At 41.1% G+C, this 23,987-nt stretch overlaps 1 protein-coding gene and 1 long non-coding RNA gene across 6 annotated transcripts in view; one reads left to right on the top strand and one right to left on the bottom strand.

Moving 5' to 3' along the window:
* The window catches only part of LOC123318842, a 50,025-nt gene that overhangs the window by 6,385 nt on the left and 19,653 nt on the right, over window positions 1–23,987 (top strand). The window lies entirely within an intron of this gene.
* Window positions 1,395–22,333, bottom strand: LOC123318837. Of its 3 annotated transcripts, XM_044905592.1 has the most exons (7): window positions 21,335–21,681; window positions 21,077–21,169; window positions 20,489–20,918; window positions 19,867–20,041; window positions 18,491–19,016; window positions 2,488–2,531; window positions 1,395–1,845 (listed from the first exon to the last, which is right to left on the bottom strand). In XM_044905592.1, the coding sequence occupies exons 1-7, from the start codon at window positions 21,412–21,414 to the stop codon at window positions 1,475–1,477; spliced, it is 1,719 nt and encodes a 572-aa protein (XP_044761527.1). In that variant the 5' UTR covers window positions 21,415–21,681; the 3' UTR covers window positions 1,395–1,474. The 3 variants fall into 3 exon arrangements, with proteins under 3 accessions (XP_044761527.1, XP_044761529.1, XP_044761528.1); XM_044905594.1 differs by lacking the exons at window positions 20,489–20,918; window positions 21,077–21,169; window positions 21,335–21,681 and adding an exon at window positions 21,937–22,333; XM_044905593.1 differs by lacking the exons at window positions 20,489–20,918; window positions 21,077–21,169; window positions 21,335–21,681 and adding an exon at window positions 21,928–22,332.

Below are 23,987 nucleotides of genomic sequence, written 5' to 3'. Positions count from 1 at the left end.
GTGGGGGAAATGCGGAACGGGGGATTCTTTCGGAGTTGAAACAGGTCCAGAACGTTTGTTTTGGCCGAGTCGGGCTTTGTGAGGCTTGACCCGGAATGGGGAATTCTCCCCAATTTGGGTTATCACAGCATATGCTGAATAATTATGAGTTTCATTCATTAATTTTTCAAATTCACCGCGGAAACTATTCTAAAATCATTCTTTAAATATGAGGTTTTGAAATTTAAATAGTTTCGTTCCTAGTTTACGATTTGGCAATAGCGCCTACTAGAAAATAAAAAGAACAATGTCTTGTTTATAAAATAAAAGCTGTGGATTTACAGCAAGCATAAGGCGCGTACTCACTGACGAGCCTCAACAACAACCGGCCATAAAAATCCCATAAAATTTTACGACCTTCCTCGTTCGTCGCAGACTTCATAGAAGCCATCTTTGTCATCTCATCAAGATAGTGTATTTGTTGTCATTTATTATCAACCCATATTTCAGTCGATGTTACCAACTTGTGCAATAGAAACGAAGCGCTTTAAATTTTATAGCCTTTCTTATTTTCCATTTTCAAGTAATTAAAATAATTTTTTTTTGGGAAACGTTTGATATTTCATAAAAAATAGATCATTTTCGTCAGAAGGGGTATACCCTATTGTGTGAATGGAATTAGCGTTCACTTGATTTCTCTACTCTCCTTTACCTTCCCTACCCTAGATGCATTATCATCCAACAAAACAAACTTTTCGCCAATTACTAAGTGAAAAAGAGAGATAACTCCGAAAATTTGTTGAGGATCGACATGTCAAAATGTTCTCGAGAAAAAATCATTATATTAGATCAAATTCCAAAGATAGAAACGGCTTCAGAGCATTTCAATACCCTTCACACATGCTAACAAGGGTCGAAAACTTGCCCTAAACCCCTCATCATGCATCTTCCTCCCATATTAAAAAAAAAAATACGACATTCCCTCGTTTAGTTTCTAAGTTGTTTCAGTTCAGGGGTCGTTGAGAGTCAAACAATCCCGACATTCACATTTGTACACATACACTTCCTTCCTTCCCCCCATCCCAAGATGAAACAATTATCCTAAAACCTCCTTTCGACGCCCCAAGCAAGTCCTCGGCAAACAAGTCCTTCACCTACTTTCCACCCATATAATGAGAGACGGGTACTTATCTCCGTTTTAACCCCCAAACTCCAACCTACACACGCCCACGACGCCGCCGCCATCCGACCGGGGGGAGGGCGTTGAACAGGCCAAGGAATTCCCGACGTCGCCTAGCAACCTCCCGAAGGATTCTGGAACGTTGGAGACTTCCGCGAAGGTTCGCTTTGGGAGGAGTGATTATGCTATAGACAGTCAGACGGTGGCTTTCTGGGTGAATCATTGAGGAACCATCTTATAACAAAGTAACGTTTATTCTTAGAAAATATGAGATGAAAACAGTCTTAGTTATAATAAAAGATGAATCAAGCGATTTCACGAAGGTTCCGCTTTCAGATTCATCAGCTTAGGTTCTTCTAGCTCTATCTCCTCGCATTCCCTCTTGATGGTTTGCGTCCATATCGAATCCTCGTCTAACGTGAGTTTTATGTGGCTCTCCTGCGGATCGTTGACGACGGTCCCTTGGTCGGAGGAGTCCACCAGTGGCTCCATAGGTTCCACCTTGATGGCGTTGACGGCGGTCTCGTAGACCAGATTGTCGATCTTGTGCATCAGGGACTCCCTCGTCGGTTTGCTCATGTCTTGTAGCTTATGGGCCAACAGTTGACACCACGTCCCTACCACCGGGTCCAGATCTGCGGACGGCTCTTCGAGCTTCCTCTTCTTGTGAACGTTGTGTTGGTTTTCTGTTAAGATGAAAATCGAGGGTTAAAAGGGGGTCCTCACAAGTGATTGTAAACAGTTATAAGACCACGTATCACGAGAGCTCTGAACGAACATGGAGAGTATTACAATTGCAAGTTTGCAATGGTAATTATACATCATTGTAGGTTTAAACTGGGCAATATACATAACTGCCAGTTATGTATGTCCATCATGTATAACTGACAGCTCGAATTAAGTAAACCTACCAGATGAAACTGTCAATTACAAGTACATCATTGATTGACAGTTTGATATCACAATAATGTATAATTGTAAAATAACATTAACTGGTTACTACATATGTAGGTATAGTTGACATTTTCATCTGGTATATTCAGTTAATTTGAACTGGTATTATACATAATTGCCAGTTTGAACTGACAGTTATACATTATTGCCACTTATGTATGTCAATTATGTTTAACTGTCAATTCAAATTAAGTATCCATGCCACATGAAACTGTCAATTGACAGTTGACAGTTGACAGTTTAATATGACAATTGACAGTTTGATATGACAATTGACAGTTTGATATGACAATTATGAATAATTGCAAGTTTAAACTGACAATTTTATGTTTGATTTATACTAAAATTGAGCAAATTTTTTTGCTTATACTCACCTAAACTGGAACCTAGTGGTGTCTCCACTGGGCGTCCGGTGTTGCTGTAAATAATTCTGAATTAAAATCGAAAATATACATCTTTGTCCAGTCTTAAGATTTTACTCATACGAATAGTGTTTCTTTAGTGTTTGAAAATACTTTAACTGGACTAAAAATCACTTTTTTCGTTCCTCAGAAATTATCGAGGTAAAATCCTATATGCACTGAATAATTTGGATCAGAGTAACATTGAGACAATTCAAAATTTTTTCAAATTTAAAGCTGAATTGATGGATTAAAGTCACGAGTTAGAAGCATACGATTTTTGTACCAGGTTTCAAGGATTCATCACCTCCAGTATTCTCTGGATTATTTTTATCGCTTAATATATTGTATTTCACGTCTACATCGTAAATAATGTATTAAGAATGTGTCAGTCCAGGCAGACATGGCATAGATATCTTCCGATATAGGGTGAATTTGAACAAAATGAACTATACATTATTCTTGAGGAAATATATTTATTGATAATGGGTGAAATACCTGAAAATTCCTGAAAAATATCATACTTATGAATAAATCTAATCCCACTACATAATTAGATCCTTTTTTCTTCGGTTAATCCGATACTTACTCCTTCGTGCAAATCTCTGAAGTCTCGATTTCAATATCGCCGTTATTTTGTTGTTCCAATTTAGCAGCCCTTCAGCAAAAATCTGGATGAATTCTTGTAGATCTGATATAAATTGAGATATATACGATCTTCGAAATTAGTTATCGCAACACCCCTCATCCCTATACAAAATTAAGGGGTTGTGCTCACCTCTCGTCGATACTAGATCTGGCTTATCATAACATTGTTTCATTTTGTAACAATAATTTGGATGCATTTTCTCTTTTATTCGTATAATTTTTTTCCCAAGTATTACAATACCTTATGTTTTTAGTTTTGTTTTGAGATGTTGCTTCGCCAAGTTCCAACGTTCTCATTTCATTATCACTCTCTGAAGCTGTTAGTGTCGTAGAAGAAGGTCTTGATTCACAATCACTAAAATAAAAAAATATCGAAAAGGAAAAATTAAACTTTATCATCGAAATGTAATATTTTGAATTACTTACTTTTCGGGAGGGTTCGGGAGGCTATGACTAACCGTAGACGATGAACTGAAATAGTTTCGTGATATTTATACAGGGTGAAAAAAAAGCGACGCACAAAATTTATATCATCGAACTCAACTTGATGTGTAGGACCATTTTTCCATAGAACAGAAATCATCAAAGGCACCAATTTTGTGCGTTACTTTTTACTCATTATGCATGCTGTGCATAACACAAACGTGATACAGGATGGCCCATCGAAAATCTGACACGGCCACTTAAATAGAGCAAGCTAAAGTTTTGTTATGTTGTGCCACCTGGCTAATAGCTATACATTGAGATATAACTCGAAAACCATCTGGCGGATTTTTCCGAAAAGAGCGTTTTAGCCTTTCCGATGTGCCACCCTGTATCTAGACGATTTAAAATCAATTACACGAGTTGATTTCCGAAAGCAGAATGCTGCGGTAGAGGGTTAGAGTCCGACTTGAGGTATCTGGTGCCGTTGGTCCTCTTGACCATGTCCTTCGGATCGAAATGATCCGAGCAAATGAAAAAAACCTTCTTCAGATGGCGGATGCTCGACCATCCCAACAGGCACGCCCAAATCTTCCTCTTCTCGACGTCCGAGGGAAACCTGAAACGAGACGTAGAAACAAACATCGAACATTTCTCTATTATGGTAATGGTCGATGTTGACGAAGGACGCGTTGATCTTAACTGCCATGAGCTCAGGACGCACCGCGAAAAAAAGTCTAACGGGTTCGAATCGCGCGATCTCGGTGGCCAGTTCACGACATCGAGGAAATTGAGATTTATCAAATGCAATGGTAAACAAATTCACGATCATAGAATAAACAACCGCTTGACGTTTTTTGTAAATGCAGGTTAACGACAAAAGTGACGTTTGACCGATCACAGAGAGGGGTGGGTAATTCCGATAAGATCTATAGAGCGAAGAGTTTTTTTGTTTTTTGGCCTCGGTAATCATAAAATTCATTTTATTTCGGTTTTTTTTTAGACAAATCGACCCGTTGAGGTGTATCTACCGAAACAGTTGATCTCATCGATGACAATATCGAAAGCAAACAACATATTCGACAGTAAACGCCAAAACTCTTCAGTCGTCACGATCTGTCAACATCGACCCGTACCATACCGAGCGGAAATCGACATTCCAATATACACAAGTACATCGCCAGCGTGCACGCCTCTGGACAAAGTGTAATTTCAGATCAACAACATCAACTCACCTGTGAAAAGATAGTTCGGGATGGGCGGCGTTGTCCTTCCCGCAAAATTTGCATTTTCGACTCATGGCGTACGCGATTTTTGACCGTCGACGATGCGAAAACCGAAAACAATACACTCGCGTTGTTCACTTGTGTCTCTGCTATCTCTCTGGCAACGTGGTACGACGACGCTACGCCTACTGCAGAGTCGGCCTTGCTACGCCGCGTCCGATATGCGGGGTTGCCGTATTTTCAACGGATATTTCCTTCATAGACTAAAGAACAAGGTTATTCTTCTTCAAACGTTCGAGCATTGCGAATTTGTTGACGCCGTATCGTTTTCGAAATATGGGATATGCTTGAGAATGTCGTGTGAAGTAAGAAATCGTTTTTAATTCGAATTTCCATCTTTTAATTTTCCGTGAAAAGTACCTCAATTTTTTCTTACTCTAGAATCTTCAATAATTCTTCTATTCAAGTCATGTAGAACAGCAGTGCGGGCTATAAAAGTAAATATTTTGTTATACGAGTAATATTAGTAGTTGTATTTCGAAAACTTACCCATTTTATTACGGGCGAAAATGACTTTGCGCGCAAGTGCGCACGAAGAATAACAATTTAAATTTTCTATTCACTTTCCGAACCTCCTCAATTGGGCCAATCTCCGATTGCGTCGATGCGAGGAAAGGCGTTTTACTTTGTTCATAAACAAACGTACATTCCTGCCCATTATCAAACTTGAAATAATTTCGATAAGACCCCACGATAAATCTCTCAAAGGAAAGCGAATATGGTTGGTATCCGAGCAACGGATCAACTTGGCACACGTGGCCTTTGACACTAAACGGGGAAGGATCGAAACAACTGAAACCGCTGCACGGATGATCCGTTAGACGTACGGCGTTGCCAGGAAGGGCGAACGATCTCGAACGAAACGAAAAACCGTTTATGCTTTCACCATCGTAGTTGAGTGAAAAGATGGGTTTTGCCTTGACTTGTTCCAAACAACGAATGGTATTTTCGTACGTAGGTTGTACAAGTTCCAAAAAACCAACTTCATTTTTGCAAAATTGTTAAAAATGTAATGTAAAATTGATTAAATTTTTCTTACCCTCCTTTTGCAACAGAAACGCTCGCCAGAGAAGTAGTGGTGTGTCTCGAAAGAGTTCTACGGGGGCTAAAATGATAGCTTTTAGCTGAGGAACGAAGTTTATGACGCGAATTCAAATGTTACCTCTCCTGTAGACTTCGAAATGCGGAATGCACGGGTAGGGGATTCGCATCCAGCCTGAGACATTTCTTTCCGTTCGCTTTGATCTCGAGATCGTTGGGATCGAAATGATCCGAACATATGTGCAAGATCTTTTTCGAGAAGCTGATACTGGACCATCCTAGCAGGGACGCCCAGATCTTCCTACGTTCCAAATTGACCGGAAACCTGCGTGTAGACGATGTAGTATCGGCGACGCCACTGAACCGCTCTGGGTTTCAGGTTAGGTGTATACTCACTTGTGGAGGGACACGTCCGACGGGATGGCGGGATGACGTTTTCCTCCCTTTCCGCAAATTTCGCATAGGCGAACCATGATTCACTTATCCGGGAATCACGAAAATGGCGTGAAAACACGAATATTTCCGTTACGTTGTTCTCGCACCTCGATTGGCAACGTAGAACTACACGTCACGCATGGCGACGGTTGTAAAGGCGAAGCGCGCAGCTTGGAAACGGTACGGCTTCGGTGTTTCGCGCGAGGTTCACGTCGATCGGCGACGTTGCCAAACTATCGACAAGAACTTCCCTCGTATTACGTAGATTTGGCGATTAGCGTTGCAACAGTTCTGACAAAATACTTGTTAGAGCAAGGGCACTACGAAGAAGGCAGCACGTCTTTATTTTAACTTAATACGTCAGGGATGTATTCAAAGATATTACTATAATGGGTAATCCCAAGATTTATTATAGTAACTTTATTTAAATTGTTGATTTTACTTGATACATTTAAATTATTAAGGACACTCACCAGGGATCAGGCAGTGAAATCCTGGATGGAATAGCCTCAGTTTTCAAACATTTTTTTCCCAATTTAAGGGTGAAATCTTCGTCGCAGAAATGGTCGCAGCAAACGTATACCCATCTGGAAGATTTTCTAATTTTCAGTTTTAACCGGTCCATCCATAATTTCTGTCGGGCACTATCACTAGGCATTCTAATGAGTGGAAAAATTATTTGAAATAATGAAAAAAGCTAATGAGCTACGCCTATGGAAAAATATCGTTTGTTGTTGTTTACTTACCGGTGCATGGATTTCCCACTGCCTTTACTGCTGATTTTTTTGCACGCCACACAGCGATTCACCATTTTTGCAGTTTCTAGTTGAAAATAATTATTACCGTTTTCACGTAAATCGTCAAACATTAAGGTCCGTATCATTCAAGACTCAAGAATATGTAAACATGTAGCCATTCGAAGTGGGTTGTTAAATAAACAACGTTGCCAAACTTCTTTCTTCGTCATTCCCTTATTTTTTTATATTAAATTTACGAACATAATTTCATCTCTCAGAACATAGCCTGAATTCATCAAGCATCAGTATTGTCAGTATTATCATTTATTCAATAGTCGATACAGTTTACATTCAAATAATTATGTCATATTCCCTCGAGAACGGATACGAAAACCTGGGATTATATACATTTCTAAAAACATTGCCAACGTCGTTTAACAATTCGGCATCATTCGGATAGCTTTGGAAAACACGATTCTTTCGACCAATGGTTGCATGTGGTTTATTGTTTTGATTATTTCGAGGAAGTTTTCTCTCTCACTGTGCTCTATCTGCACAGAACCAAAACACGACGTCTCGGTTGTGCAGGTGAAAGAGAGAATGAACATTTTACCGAGAAGACGTTGCCGGAACGAGCGCCTCTTCACGGATTGTAGGGATATACGAGGGAATATTGGAAAATTCTTAGCCTATTATAGAACCAAACAAAATTTCAATGTCAAAATATTTTATTACTCAATATATTCTCTTAATTGGATGCATTTATTACAGCGAACCTACTTGTCTCTGGATATTTCAAAAAAAATGTTTCTTCTTGCTCTGCAAACCAGACCTCCACAGCTTTTATTACCTCCTCGTTGGATAAAAATTTACGATCTTTTGAACTTTTTTCTAGTTGAGGGAAGAGATGATAGTCGGATGAGGCCAAATCTGGTGAATAAGGGGGGTGTTCTAGTAATTCAAACCCTAAATCACGAATTTTAGCATGGCAATATGAGATTTGTGTGTAGGGGCGTTGTCCTGCAAAAACAAAGCACCTTTGGATAGCTTTCCGCTTCTTTTTTCTTTAATTTTTTCCCGTAGAGAGGTCAGTTATATCGAATAGTAATCTCCGGTTATTGTTCTACTCTTATCCAAAAAATCAATCATGATTACTCCATGGCAATCCCAAAAAACTGAAGCAAGAATATTTCCAGCAGGTTTTTGGACATAAAACTTCTTAGGTCTTGGAGAACCAGAGTGTCGCCATTCCATCGATTGTTTTTTTGTTTCTGGATCGTAGAAATGTACGCAAGTCTCATCCATAGTAACAATTCGGTTTAAGAAGTCTACATCGTTTTCAAATCGAGCACAGATCGAACGCGATGCTTCTACCCTTGCAAGCTTTTGGTCAACATCCAAACATTTGGGGATCCATTTTGCAGCAATTTTTCTCATGTCCAAATTGACGTGAACTACATATATGATGAACGCGTTCGTACGAAACATTCAGTGCTTCAGATATCCGTTTTAGCCCAATTCGACGGTCTAATAAAATCATGTCATGAACTGCATCGATATTTTCGGGGACTGACACAGAAACTGTCCTTCCCGATCGGTCATCATCTTCAATGGAAAATTTACCTCTTTTGAAGCTTGCAGTCCAATTTTTCAGCGTCGCATACGAAGAACATTGATCACCAATGGTATAAAGCATATCTTCGTAAATCTGCTCACCTCTTAACCCTTTCAAATACAGGTAGTTGATGATGTCTCGATACTCCAATTTTTCGATTTTCACAATTTCGGTGAACATCTTCTTTCTTTTGATTTATTTCGTAACTCTGGTTCACTTTTTCGACCTCAAACTTCACACTGACACTTCTAATGAGTTATTGTTCGTTGCTTTGGTAACGCAATTTTTTTTTTCATGCATGGAACTGGTCTAGGCTAACTAGACATCAATATCAATACATCCTCGTAACACACTATCCACAAATCGAGATTTCCATTTCGCAAATAGGTTAGGTTAGGTTAGGTTATGCTGGTTATGACGTTTATAGGGTACTCTGTAACGTGCGTTTCTCGGAGAAGCCTTAATCTCGAGCGCCAGCTATTCTTTTCAATAGGAAGAATAGCAAACCTACCAGGGTAGCTGCTAGCCAGAGACAGAGCTCGGTGTTGTCTAGGGTAGTAGCGACAACGAAGAAGTCAAAATCGAACTATGTAAATGTTTATTCACAACTTCGGAAACTAATCACATGTCAAAGGGAGATATGTGTGATATAAAATATGAGTGATTCTATCAGTGAAAATACATTCGGGGAATCTTATCCGGTCACGAGCACTTTATGAAATTTATACCGGGTGTAGTGAAAAATTAACGGTTCAATAAAAATGCGCCAACCAGAACTGACGAATGCTAAGGACTTGCTATACGGTATCGGTGTGTAGTTGTATTTCTCCGGGAATGAAACACAATAAGGGCGGATCTGTTCGAGACTTTTATTCGCTGCCCCAAGGGTTAACACGCCATGACTGACAGCGAAGAAAATGTCTATTTTTAGCGCAACTACGGGACTTCACTGACTACTTGCGGTATCTCTTATTCTCTGCCCCAAGGGTTAACACGCCATGACTGACAGAAAAGAAGAGATTTCGGATTTAACACTTATGACGCGGACAGGGGGGTTGACGGAACTTTCCCTTCAGTACCCCAAGGGTTAACACGCCATGACTGATAGCGAAGGGAAAAGTCAGACTCGCGAAACAGGGTAAAGAACGATAAAATACAACAGGAAACGATACAGTACAGCAGTGTCAAAGTTAAAGAAGTAACGGCGTAGGTCTAACAAAGAAACTGAACGGTACAGACGGGGACCTACCTCCTTTGTTTCAAGCACTCGAAACTCAAAGGATTTAAAAAAAAAAAACTAAAAAAATTAATTCTAAGCACTGATGCAAATAACACAAAATGATTATTCTCAACGGCGAGAGTACTACGGAAAATCAACTGAATTTATACTAGAAGTTAGAAACCACGTTAGAAAGCGAAATAATACTCAAGCGAAAGGAAAGCACTGAAGTAAAATTCAAAAGTCAGCCGACGAACTGAAGTAACAGTCGAAAAGTCGAAAAAGTGCAACTCGAAGAACTGAAGTCAAAAGTGACCGTCGCGGGGGAAAATTTGCCTTTATAGGCATATCCCCTCCCACGGTAAAAATCTGAAAATCCAGAATGCGACAAGAATGAAAAACGTCGTCAGCTCCGGTTTATCGCATATCAACAGATGAAAAACGTTGAAATCTTCAGCGGCATGTAAGAAAAACAACGTGAAATACAGATAAGCGGTTTTTTTTACGTTTACTCTGCCTGTCGGAATGAACGTACGGAATATTCGAGAATTAAAATATTTTCAAAGACGGAAATTTAAAACGAAAAAATTCACTAAGATGAACTCCAATTTTCCTCAGAAAACTGGGGTTCATTACACCACCTCCACCTCGGAAGAAATTAACTTACGATGAAATAGTGAGCTTAATTTCACGACTCTATCTACCCCTAGTACCTTACTTTCGCGCGCGCCACCTGTACTCGTGACCAGTTTACAACTCAAGTACTTATCCTCTCTATGGTTGGAATAGTAGTTCCAATGCGCACGCAGAAACGTCAGCGTCAGTCATTTCGGCGCAGGTCTCCGCCATCTTGTCAAAGAATTTTGTTCAGCGTTCCGTGCGTGGATGTTCAACTATTATCTTCCCTCTCCATGTGGAAATCCATCTTTATCGCTGGTCGGAAACGTGCCACGCTTCATCCCTCCGGTGAGTACCTAATTTAACTGTGTTTGGCGGGTGTTTGAATTCCATCGTGGTTTTGTAGGTTACCCAGGAATCGTGGGAGCTGCAACAGGTGGAAAGCCTCCAACAGCTCGACGTGGGGGCTCAATGGGCTGGTGTGACCCGGCTGTACGGACGTTGAGACTCTCGGATCCGGTATGAGACCTGCAGGTGGGTAATTTCTAACAATAAACTCTCCAATCTTCATCGTTCCTCGTGGTCAACTTTTCTTCTTGGAACGGTTTTTCTCTGTACTCTGCTTTCAGGTAGACGGTGTTTTCTTCAGGTAAACAGTGTTAAATTGACGGTACAATAATTTCGATTCGGTTCAGGACAGAAATTGGTTAGATCTATTGGATTAATAGACGGATATACTCAGTTGCAAGGTGAAACAGTATCCTTTATTGGTATTCCTTACATAAATAACAGATTTTTCGGACAGTTTTAACAGGTTTGATTTATAATTGCATGCTGAACGGATGAAAATCTGTAGATACGGTATTTCGGTCAACGGTGGTGCCTGTACGGAATTTGAACGGAATTGTTACGGTGTAATCGGTTATAACTAAGTTAGTGACGGGCTTCAGTTGTACGTGATTTCTCCTTGCTATTGTCCTTGGCCTCACGGAGTTCTCGACATCTTGGACAGGCACGGAGGGCTAACTCCCTACTGGTTTGCATGCGGAACTTGTTTAACTTCTTCCGGGGTGATTCTATCCGTTGATTCTTGGAGACAGATTGTCTGGATGCATTGGTTCTGGTTAATTGAGCAACTACAGTTATTCAGATAAACAGGTAAACGGAAAATAATAATATAATCGGTAACAGAAAAAAATATATATATATTCAGAACGGAAAAAATAACGGATTCCCTCCTTTCAGAGGTTATTTCTATAGAACGGTTAACGGATCATGACAATAATATATATTATGCATGAAATGGTTTTAAATCTTTAATGTGTATGTTAGTGATTTTTCTACCCTCTGTATCTTTCAGGTCGTAGACGACAGGTGAAACAACTTTAACGACGGTAAACGGTCCGGAAAACTTCGGAGCCAACTTGGCGGCGAAACTGTCAACGGCAGAGGATAAAGGACGGTCCCGGCGTAGAACTTTATCTCCCACATGGTATCGGACTTCTCTTCGTCGAAGATTGTAGTGGTGAGCCTGTTGCTGGAAGGCACGGTACAGTTTAGTACGGACGAACTCATAAGCCTCCTGGAGATGTTTGATCTGTTGAGTACGGTAAGTCATGTCTCTGTTTGCTTCTTCTATACGGTTGGATTCTCTGTTCATTTCGTTATTGTGGGGGTTTGTCGAATAAATCGCCCTCGGGACTTCTAGTTCCCTTCCATAATTTAAAAATGCCGGTGTAAATCCAGTAGACTCCTGTTTAGCGGTGTTGATGGCAAACGTTAACTCTCCTATCTTTTCATCCCAGGTTCGTTGATCGGCTTCACAAAACTGTGCTATCATAGTCTTCAGGGTACGGTTAGCTCTTTCTACAGGGTTGCACTGAGGGGTATACGGTGGTGTGAAACGGTGAGCGATGTTCAGCTCTCGGAGACTGTTCTTGAATAGTCTGCTGTCAAATTGTACTCCATTGTCGGATATTACTATTTTTGGGCAACCGTATTTCAGTATGACTTGTTCGTAGAGGGCCGAATAAACAGTCTTGGCGGTGGCTTTCCGCAACGGACGACACTCTACCCACTTTGTGAACCGGTCTTGCATTACCACGATGTAGGAGTTTCCCTTTTTTGACCGTGGCAATGGTCCAACTATGTCCGTGGATACTTCTTTGAACGGCGCATCCGCCATTCGGTGTGGTTGCATCTTACCAGGGGTTTTCTGTTGCGAAACTTTGTACTTTTGGCACGATCTGCAGTTCCTCACGTATTTCGCAATGTCTCTAAACATCCCTGGCCAGTAGTAATTTCTGGCTATCCGTGCAATTGTCTTGGCAATCCCCATGTGACCTGCTAATTCTGAGTCGTGGTTTTCCTTCAGTACTTCGGTTCGCTGTTCGGTCGGTACACAGAGTTTCCAGGGTTGGCCGGTTCCCTCTTCTGTGAAGTCGGATAAGTCCCAGAAATGTCGCATCAGTTTTCCATTTCTAACGGCGTAGTCAGGAAAATTTGCTGGGTCCTTTTTCACCTCCTGTAACTTCTTTTTGTACCATTTGCACTGGGTTGTTTCTATTTCGGCCAGGTATACGGAATCTACGGACGGTAACGGTTTTGGTGTCGGGTTGGCCGCAGATGTATTCAGGGATTTTCTCCGGCCCTGCACTTCAACAGCTTCTTGAATTTTCGGTGTTGGTTTGGCAATCAGTCGACCTTCCAGGTAACAGTCCGCGGTACTGAGGTTAATGGAAAAATTGAACCTTCCTAATACGTCCATTCCTAGAATGAGGTCAACTGGTAAATCAGGCACCAACAAAAATTTTATGTCGGTCAAGGAATAATCAGCCAGGTGAACGGCGGTAGTGTAGAGTTTGGGTGTTGTCGTGGGTTGCCCGTTTGCAATTACCACGAAACCATTCTCAACATGTTGTCCGGTGATTCCCTTGCTTTCACACTGTTTTGCCACTTTCCAACTTACGAAACTCTTCGTGGCTCCCGTGTCAATTAATGCTTTGTAGTGTTTTCCGGCTATCTTAACTTCGACAAGCGGTCGGTTATCATTCCAGGCGGTCGATGTTATGGGAGTCAGTGTGTTGGGAGATATGGTCGACTCCTTCTCCATACCTCCGTCTAGTTTTCCGGACGGCAGGGACAATCTCGTGAGAGAATGTTCTCCCTCTGGCATCGAGAACAGAAAATTTTCGGTGGCCTGCGACATTCTCGACGCATGTGGCCATATCCACCACATCGGAAACACTGTGTCTGGAAGGACACTCTCCTCCCTGATGATGATTGGGTCCTGTCAGCGTGGCCACCTTCGGCTCGACGACGGGGTGGCGGTGTTGAAGTTCCGGATCTACCTTCGGACCTGTTTACAGGAATCGGACGGTGTGATTCCTGTTGCTGGACTATTGACTCTCTGGATCTGAGTGGCCCCGGACGGCCCTCCCCCGGCGGAGAAAGTCGCGTCTGGCCGGCTGGCGTCGGCGGGATTGATTTCCTATGATCAGTTGTTTGTACCCGCTCTCCGGCATCCACAGAAAAACTCGCCTGATATCGGTTCAGTTGGCGGGGAGTGTACGTTAAGTGAGGTTCCTCCACGAAACCTGGTTTTGAGGGTGGCCGGGTGTACTGGCTCATCTGCCATTGGACCAGTTCAAAAACTTTTCCTTTACGGAGAAGTTCATCATACGCCTTGGTCTCCTGGAAGGCCAAGGCCTGTTGTAAGGGCGGAATCAACCTCTGTCGGATGAGTCGGATCTGCTCCACTTCGGATGGTTGGGTATAGGTGAGTTTCTGGAATAAGTTCTGCATCCGGGTAACATACAGAAGCAGCTTTTCTTCAGGTCCTTGTGTTCGCCGTTTTATTTCCTCCAACAGATTCTCCTCATAGTTGACAGGCAGAAATGCTTCCTTCAGTTGGTTGCTGAAATCCTCCCAGTCCTCGAAAGTACCTCTCCTGGGAATAAACCAATCCCTTGCATCTTTCCGTAGTAATTCATAAACTGATTCAAAAACTTGTTCCAGGGACACTTTACGGGATTCAGCCAGCCTCTCCACTTCCTCAAGAAATCCGGTCACACTTCCAGTGCCATCAAAGGAAATGTTCCACTTGTGTACAGGGACAGTCGGTATTGTTGATCGGGACTCCAGTTCTGATCTGGCAGGTGTTGTGATGACTGGTCGGTCAGAACTTATCCAAGGTGCAGGTAAGTGTGGAAAAGACACCCTTCGGGTAGAATTAATCCATCTACCCTGTGTCAGACCCTCAGGTGTTGTTGTTCTACAGTCCTGTGACTGCGTGAGAGGTATCGCTGGTAACTGTCGCAGTAACGCTGTACATGTCTGTCTTGTCTCATTCATGACCTGTTCTAATGTTGGATTCCTTACAGGTGTACCAGTACGTGAGACATCCACTGCTACAGGAGGATCGACACCATCTCCCAAGTCGATAAGCGATGGCTCTCGGAGCCCTGAAATCCGTTCCGGTTGGATCGGTGACACACCAGGTGAACTGGGCACCTCCACATCTAAGAGAGACCTCTGATGTCGGTTAGATGGCTGCGGCTGTTCACGATTACTCTTCTGACGTAGCTCCTCTAGTGTTTCCAACGCCTTAGCTGTAGTTGCCTTCATTTGTCCAACTAGTTGTAACTGTGTTGTGTCTGCAGTAACAATAAAGTCCAGCCTTCCTTGTATGTGTATCAATCGGGTGTAAATTCGCGAAAATTCGTTAGCTGCATTCTCATGATTGAAGTTCTGAAGGGATTCCACCAAATCGGTGAGTTTATTTTGGCAAATCTCAATCTCGGAGGCGGGATTCAATGATGTTGGGGGTAATAGAGGTTCATTAGACTGAAGTACTTGACGTAGTAGACTCCGTTTAGTCATCACAGTACCCGGTATCGATTGTCCTCTCAGTTGTAATTCGTATGTAAGTTCATCACTGAGTAACCGATTCACATCCATGTTCGACATATTATTTTCAACTAAGTCCGATTCAGAACGCACCAATATTTTACACTCGGTATGTCTTTCACAATCTGTTTAAGTTCTAAGTCCAACCCGGTGAGTTAATCGTTAGCTAACCTACTCACTTAAGTTCGAAGTGGGTATTGGTGTAACCCCAAAAAAAAAAATTTTAAAGTCTAAGTCCCGGCGAATCAGAAAAAAGTCTAAGTTCAAGTCCCGGCGCACTAAAATAATCTAAGTCCCGATGTATCACACTAAAAATTTTACAAGTCCGACGTTACTCGAAAAAAATTTCAATCTGTCCCACTAAAGTCCGAAAATATTCGCGAAATACCGCACACACTCGCAAGTTGTTTCGTATAGTCCGGAAAATGTCCCGAAATTCGAATCGCACCAGAACGCACAGGTTAAATTCCAAACAGTTTTTCAAGTTCAATATCCAGAAAATAAATCGCAATAATCGAATTTCAGTTTTCAGAAAAATCAGAAATAATTGGTAAGTTTCAACAGTACAGGTCAAAAGAAAATAAAAGCAGGTAGACAAGTTATCAACAGGGTAATAGGTGATTCACTATTAAACTGATAGGTAAATAAAACCTATTAAATTTTTCCAATTGTGACAATAAATTTTCAATGTTCGGAAATTCACTCACCTTCAATACGAAATTAGAACAGTTCAATTCAATCAATCAGAAATAATATTATAAGAAATCGGAAATAATTTTCACTGATATTAAGGCGCAACAACAGTTCAGTTTTCAATAACTCAATAAAGTAATCGGCAAAAGGAATAATCACAAATTAATTAAATTATTTCCAATAGGTTTCAACAATAGGAAAATTTTCAGAATATAGTCCAATTCAATTCACAGTATAACAGTTCAATAGAGAGTGGCAGGTAATAAAACACAGATCAAGTTTATTTTTCACAGTTCTCGGTTCAAGAAATAGTTACTCACTGTTCTTAGGTTTTACTCACTGTTTCGGGAATTCACTCACTGTCCGGTTAATGTTTCTCACCTCTGTTGTTTCCTACTAGATTTTGCACGGTCCCTGCTCGGGCGCCATTTTTGTAACGTGCGTTTCTCGGAGAAGCCTTAATCTCGAGCGCCAGCTATTCTTTTCAATAGGAAGAATAGCAAACCTACCAGGGTAGCTGCTAGCCAGAGACAGAGCTCGGTGTTGTCTAGGGTAGTAGCGACAACGAAGAAGTCAAAATCGAACTATGTAAATGTTTATTCACAACTTCGGAAACTAATCACATGTCAAAGGGAGATATGTGTGATATAAAATATGAGTGATTCTATCAGTGAAAATACATTCGGGGAATCTTATCCGGTCACGAGCACTTTATGAAATTTATACCGGGTGTAGTGAAAAATTAACGGTTCAATAAAAATGCGCCAACCAGAACTGACGAATGCTAAGGACTTGCTATACGGTATCGGTGTGTAGTTGTATTTCTCCGGGAATGAAACACAATAAGGGCGGATCTGTTCGAGACTTTTATTCGCTGCCCCAAGGGTTAACACGCCATGACTGACAGCGAAGAAAATGTCTATTTTTAGCGCAACTACGGGACTTCACTGACTACTTGCGGTATCTCTTATTCTCTGCCCCAAGGGTTAACACGCCATGACTGACAGAAAAGAAGAGATTTCGGATTTAACACTTATGACGCGGACAGGGGGGTTGACGGAACTTTCCCTTCAGTACCCCAAGGGTTAACACGCCATGACTGATAGCGAAGGGAAAAGTCAGACTCGCGAAACAGGGTAAAGAACGATAAAATACAACAGGAAACGATACAGTACAGCAGTGTCAAAGTTAAAGAAGTAACGGCGTAGGTCTAACAAAGAAACTGAACGGTACAGACGGGGACCTACCTCCTTTGTTTCAAGCACTCGAAACTCAAAGGATTTAAAAAAAAAAAACTAAAAAAATTAATTCTAAGCACTGATGCAAATAACACAAAATGATTATTCTCAACGGCGAGAGTACTACGGAAAATCAACTGAATTTATACTAGAAGTTAGAAACCACGTTAGAAAGCGAAATAATACTCAAGCGAAAGGAAAGCACTGAAGTAAAATTCAAAAGTCAGCCGACGAACTGAAGTAACAGTCGAAAAGTCGAAAAAGTGCAACTCGAAGAACTGAAGTCAAAAGTGACCGTCGCGGGGGAAAATTTGCCTTTATAGGCATATCCCCTCCCACGGTAAAAATCTGAAAATCCAGAATGCGACAAGAATGAAAAACGTCGTCAGCTCCGGTTTATCGCATATCAACAGATGAAAAACGTTGAAATCTTCAGCGGCATGTAAGAAAAACAACGTGAAATACAGATAAGCGGTTTTTTTTACGTTTACTCTGCCTGTCGGAATGAACGTACGGAATATTCGAGAATTAAAATATTTTCAAAGACGGAAATTTAAAACGAAAAAATTCACTAAGATGAACTCCAATTTTCCTCAGAAAACTGGGGTTCATTACAACTCTAATGATTTGTCAAAATCAGCTGATTGTTCGTTACCGTGGGGCACATAAAGCTTTTTATTATCACTATAAAGAGGCATTTCTGAGAAAGTTATAGATTTATCACTCTAATATAACGTCAGGAAGAACATTTTTTCCAAAACATGCACAAATCACAATACTCGACCAAAACAGCATGCGAATCAATGCAAGGAAAAGCTTGTGTGCCCCACGGCAACGAACGCTTAGCTGATTTTGACAAATCGTTAGAGTTCCCTATTTCTATTTGTTTGTTTCTGCCGGAACATTTTCGTGACAAACGAAGCATTGGTGCAAAACCTAATTCAAATCTTTTTCTTTCTCTTAGCATCTTTCGTGAAATATCCTTGAAAACCGATATCAATAGGACGGTCTGTAGCTTACGCGATCTGTTATCAAATAATTGTCTCAACGTTACTCAAAAATGCATCGCGTTAGAGTTTCGAACCCTCGAATATACCGGGCGTGTTTGTACTCACCTATTCTCGTCGATGTTCTCCACCGAGATCAGTGTCGTAGCCTGAGGGTCGGGCGTCCCGGACGTATTGTCCGGATTCCTGATGCTCACGCACAACACTTGCGAATTCTGATTCGTCTGTTGTTGCTCCTGTCGGTGCGTCGAGGTCTGCGACACCGGGTTCTTCTGTTGTACCGCCGCCAGTTCGTTGTATATGCTCAGCACCTGCATCAGTTCGAACCTGCACTTCCAGTTGAAGTCTCTGGGGAGGGTGGAGAGGTTCCCCTGCAGCGAGAGTAGGAAGTGACGGTTGCCTTCCTCCTCGTCCCTCCGTTTCTCTTCGGATTCCGTCGACGGCGTTTCGCACGAAGTTACTTCTTCGAAGAGGCCGGTGTTCGGGTTCAGTTTCGTGGCCGGGTTCTTGGAATCGATGGCGGCCTTTAGGAATTGCAGGTCTTCGGCGTAATCGACGGGATCCTCTTTACCCTGGAGGAAGTTGCGGGAGAAGTCGTCTCGTAAGGTTTTCCATTTTTTCTGCAACGAATTTCCTGCAAAGAAAGGTTCATGAGTCTGGGAGGTGAACAGAGGAGAGATTCTAATACAAATTTACCAATTTTGATTGTTTTATATTAGACGAGAGTTACTGGACGTATCTTCAAAGGTTTCTGAATATGATGAAGAAGTACCTGAAGTTTGTGAGTTTGTGGGTTTGTAAGGGGTGATATCTGGAACTATCGAACCGATTTTGAAAGTTATTTCAACAGTAGAAACGGAATATCTAACCCACTATACCCAATTTTAACGTAACCTAACCCACTATAACCAATTTTAACCTAACCCAATATTACCAATTTAAACCTAACCTAACCCACTATAACCAATTTAAACCTAACCTAACCCAATATTACCAATTTAAACCTAACCTAACCCACTATAACCAATTTTAAACCTAACCTAACCCAATATTACCAATTTAAACCTAACCTAACCCACTAAAACCAATTTTAAACCTAACCCACTATTACCAATTTAAACCAACCTAACCTAACCCACTATTACCAATTTAAACCTAACCTAACCTTACCCACTATTACCAATTTTAACCTAATCCAACCCACTATAACCAATTTTAACCTAACCTTACCTCTCTCATTTGAGGACGGCTTTCGAGTGACATGGAATCGATTAATAGGAAAATAAATGTAACCCTCAACTGCGCCATTCATACCCGATTAAAAATGCCCTTTACAACATAGTTTCTCAACGAATATCTCGCGAGTTGTTCAGCTTAGGGGTTTATCGAGTCTTAATACGGCCCTGAGTGCCTCTGCCGTCTAGATTCCATTCTGATCCCCTTGATAATTCCCTTAGCGACCATAGAAGAGTGTCGTTTCTCACCTAAATCTGCAGCCTGTTCTTCTAGCATCTCGTATGCGAAAATGGCACATATCTCACTCCATCCTTCCCTTTTAAGTTCTCTGTTATAGTAAAGGGGACTTCTCATGTGCCACAAAGCAGGGCGTTTCTTAACCTCCTGGATCAGATGCTTCACGTCATTTTGACACACTTCGACCTGGAAAATATGTACATTAATACCCCAAGGAAAATTTTAGGAATATTCGGTTCGTGCTGTTCATTTTGATCAGATACCAGGATATGCTTAGTATTCCTTGTTTTTTTTCTCGCTAGAGAATGAAACGATGAGGAGTTTTATAAAAGACATGCTAAGTAACGAATAACACATGTTTTATATGCCACCAAATACAGACTACCAAACTCATTAGATTTAAGAAGCAAGAGGTTGATAAAGAAAAAAAAGATGAAAACAACTTGAACTATATCTAACACATTTATAACAGATAACTTAACAAGAGCCAGGACTGGAGACAAATTTATTCTTGATCCTTATCAATTGTTGTGCAGTTTATTTATGATGTAGCTAATTCGGAATCTGTGTCGATTAACTTGTGCATTCGTTTGAGATATTTCTTCGACGATGCTGAATTTCATCCAAACTTACTTCATCTATCATTGGTTCATTCTTCATTTCTGTAAATTCCATATTCGAAGAGTTAGACGACTCTGCAGTTATCGTTTCTGAATCTCGTAGACGTTGTCTTCTTTTCGCTTCACGCTGCTTCAGAACTTCCCTGTTCTTCTCCCTGTATATTCGTTGATATTCTCTCTTTTTTTGTAGAACGGTCTGTTCGTTTCTTTGAATGCCTGATGTTTGTGTTCCTCCCGGACCGGATGAACTTCGAGAATCAGCATCTGATATTCCTTCGATATTATTCGAATCTACTCTGTTTATATTTGAAGAGATGGATGGTTCCCCTGCTATACTGTTTGAACATCGTATACGTTTTCTTCTTTCTGCTTCAAGCTGTTTCAATCTTTCTCTGTTCCGTTCCCTGTATCTTCGTTGAATTTCTTTTTTTCTGTTGTTTACTCTGAAGACACATATGAGTTTCAGTTAAAAATGATCATAGGGTGCCCAGAAAAGATTTAATATCGGTTTTACACCCGTCTTTCTATGAAATTTTTTAACTTGATTTCGGGACACCCTGTATACGTATTCTCGCTTAAATTAAAACTCCTAAGGTCTTACTCAACATTGTCGATTTGTCTTGTGTTTGATTGATCTCGATGCTCAGGTTCAGCTTCGATAATATTCTGTGACCATCGTAATGCTTGGGGGTTACTGAAATATTCACAAAAATGATGAAATTACAATAGTTTTGAACAGAACAAATATCAGTTGGCTCATAAACGTAAGACAATATTTACGGAACATTACATGGCTAGGAGGATAGGACTCTCCCTTACGCTCTCGTATCAGAGTAAATAATAATTAATATAAACATACTGTTGTTTTGAATCACTAGATAATTTGTACTTTGCGAGGGGCTGTTTAGTTTCACTTTCAACACTACCACTTTCACACATGATATATCAGGAAATTTATCACTGACACTAGTCGTAAAAATTGATTACACTATAATTCGAACTGCGGTAAACAAGACTTTGTGGTTATATTCACGCTGTCGGATCGGAGTAGGTGTAGACGAGATACGGACGGTTCCGGTGTTGCGAGAGAAAGAGAGAGAGATCGTCGAGAAGCAAGACCATATCGATCAGTGGGGCCGGTCGTGGCGATCCACCGCCACAGCGAAATTCGCTTCAGAGACAGAGTTGTCTGCTTCGTTATTAAAGCTTTCGTGAATAAAGGGCATCTCTGCGAGATCCTCACAGTTACCAAAATTAGGTTGAAAGATCTCAAGGGACCCCCTAAAATCTACATTCTGAACTTCCAAGGCCTCCTTCTGTATGCCATACTCGTATCAGAAATCAGATAATCATTCTACACGCTGAACACGGGAAATGGCATAGAAAAGCGACGTTGATCGACAGGTGTCAGAAGAAATGTCAATCGATGGAGATCATAGAAATTATACGTACCGTTTCGTCCGTTTCTTCTTCTTCCTCTTCTTCTTCATCCCGAGGACTGGCCGGACTCTTTTTATCTTCGCAGTTACAAGCATAGACAACAGACTTTTCTCTACGCTTGCAGCATTTCATACACCAATTGATGACACAGCCGCGTTTCTGGAACCTGTGATATATCGTACAAATGGTAGACGTACTGGGAACCTTCTCGCCCGGATAGACGGACTTGTATTTTTTCTGGACTTCCTCTGCGCCAGAGCAACGCAGGTACCATTTGATGATGTTCACTTTGTGTTCCACACTGTAGGTGTGAAGTGTCTGTTTTTTCATCGCAGAGTCGTTCGCTGATTCGCCCATTTTTAGCAATCCGGCATGTCGTCGTTGAAGTTGAGGTACATACTAAAAGGCGTCCGTATGTCGATCTTCGGCCCTTGTCGCGCTCTCTCGCGTGGTTTCGTATAGTCGAACGGTGGAGGGAATAGAGCGAGAGGTGCGAGAATCGTATCCAAACATTCGGCTATGCCATCGTCCATCCTCTTTTCGTCGTAGGAATTATCTATCGTATTCTCTCTTTCGCCCGGGATTGCTATGCGTGAAATGCTGGATTCGTGCGGCTTGGAGAGAGGGAGTGAGGGAGTGAGAGAGCAGGAGTTGTTCCTACGTTTATCGTGGGACCTTGAGAGGTACGGATTGCTTTCGATGAGGGCGAATACACTGCGCGCAAACTACAATGGATCATTTTAATAACGTGAAATGCTGTTTACGAGGATATATTGAGAAATTCTTAGCCTAGTATAGAACCAAACAAAATTTCAATGTCAAAATATTTTATTACTCAACATATTCTCCTCTTAATTTGATACATTTATTACAGCGAACCTGCAACGTCTCTAGACCTTTCAAAACAAATGTTCCTCGTTAGAAGAAAATTTACGACCTTTTGAACTTTTTTCAGTTGAAGAAAGAAATGATAGTCGGATGGAGCCAAATCTGGTGAATATGAGGGGTGTTCTAGTAATTCAAACCCTAAATCACGAATTTTTTGCGTGGCAACATGAGATTTGTGGGCTGGGGCGTTGTCCTGCAAAAACAAAACACCTTCGGATAGCTTTCTGCGTCTTTTCTCTTTAATTTTTTCCCGTAGAGTGGTCAGTAATGTCGAATAGTAATCTCCGGTTATTGTTCTACCCTTATCCAAAAAATCAATCATGATTACTCCATGGCATTCCCAAAAATCTGAAGCAAGAACTTTTCCAGCAGATTTTTGGACACGAAACTTCTTAGGTCTTGGAGAACCAGATTGTCGCCACTTCATCGATTGTTGCTTCGTTTCTGGATCGTAGAAATGTACCCAAGTCGCATCCATAGTAACAATCGGGTTTAAGAAGTCTACATCGTTTACAAATCGAGCACAGATTGAACGCGATGCTTCTACCCTTGCAGGTTTTTGATCAACATTCAAACATTTGGGGATCCATTTTGCAGCAATTTTTCTCATGTCCAAATTGACGTGAACTATATGATGAACGCGTTCGTATGAAATATTCAGTGCTTCAGATTTTAGCCCAATTCGACGGTCTGATAAAATCATGTCATGAACTGCATCGATATTTTCGGGGACTGACACAGAAACTGGCCTTCCCGATCGGTCATCATCTTCAATGGAAAATTAATCTCTTTAGTAGCTTGCAGTTCAATTTTTCACGGTCGCATACGAAGGACATTGATCACCAAGGGTATTAATCATATCTTCGTAAATCTGCTCACCTCTTAACCCTTAAATACAGGTACTTGATGATGGCTCTATACTCTGATTTTTTGATTTTCACAATTTCTGTGCATCTTCCTTCTTTTAATTCATTGCGTAACTCTGGTTTACATTTTCGACCTCAAAATTCACACTGACACTTCTAATGAGTTATTGTTCGTTGCCATGGTAACGCAATATTCTTTATCCATGGAAACTAGTCTTGGCTAACTGGATATCAATATTTCATCGTATTTGAGTGTGATTTATGTTATTCTCCAAATACGAATTCACAACATACGATCATTTGAATTAATAGGGATGT

Source organism: Coccinella septempunctata, chromosome 8 (assembly GCF_907165205.1).
Source record: "Coccinella septempunctata chromosome 8, icCocSept1.1, whole genome shotgun sequence".
In the NCBI taxonomy this organism is placed as follows: domain Eukaryota; kingdom Metazoa; phylum Arthropoda; class Insecta; order Coleoptera; family Coccinellidae; genus Coccinella; species Coccinella septempunctata.
This window is presented reverse-complemented; position numbering and strand designations above follow the sequence as displayed.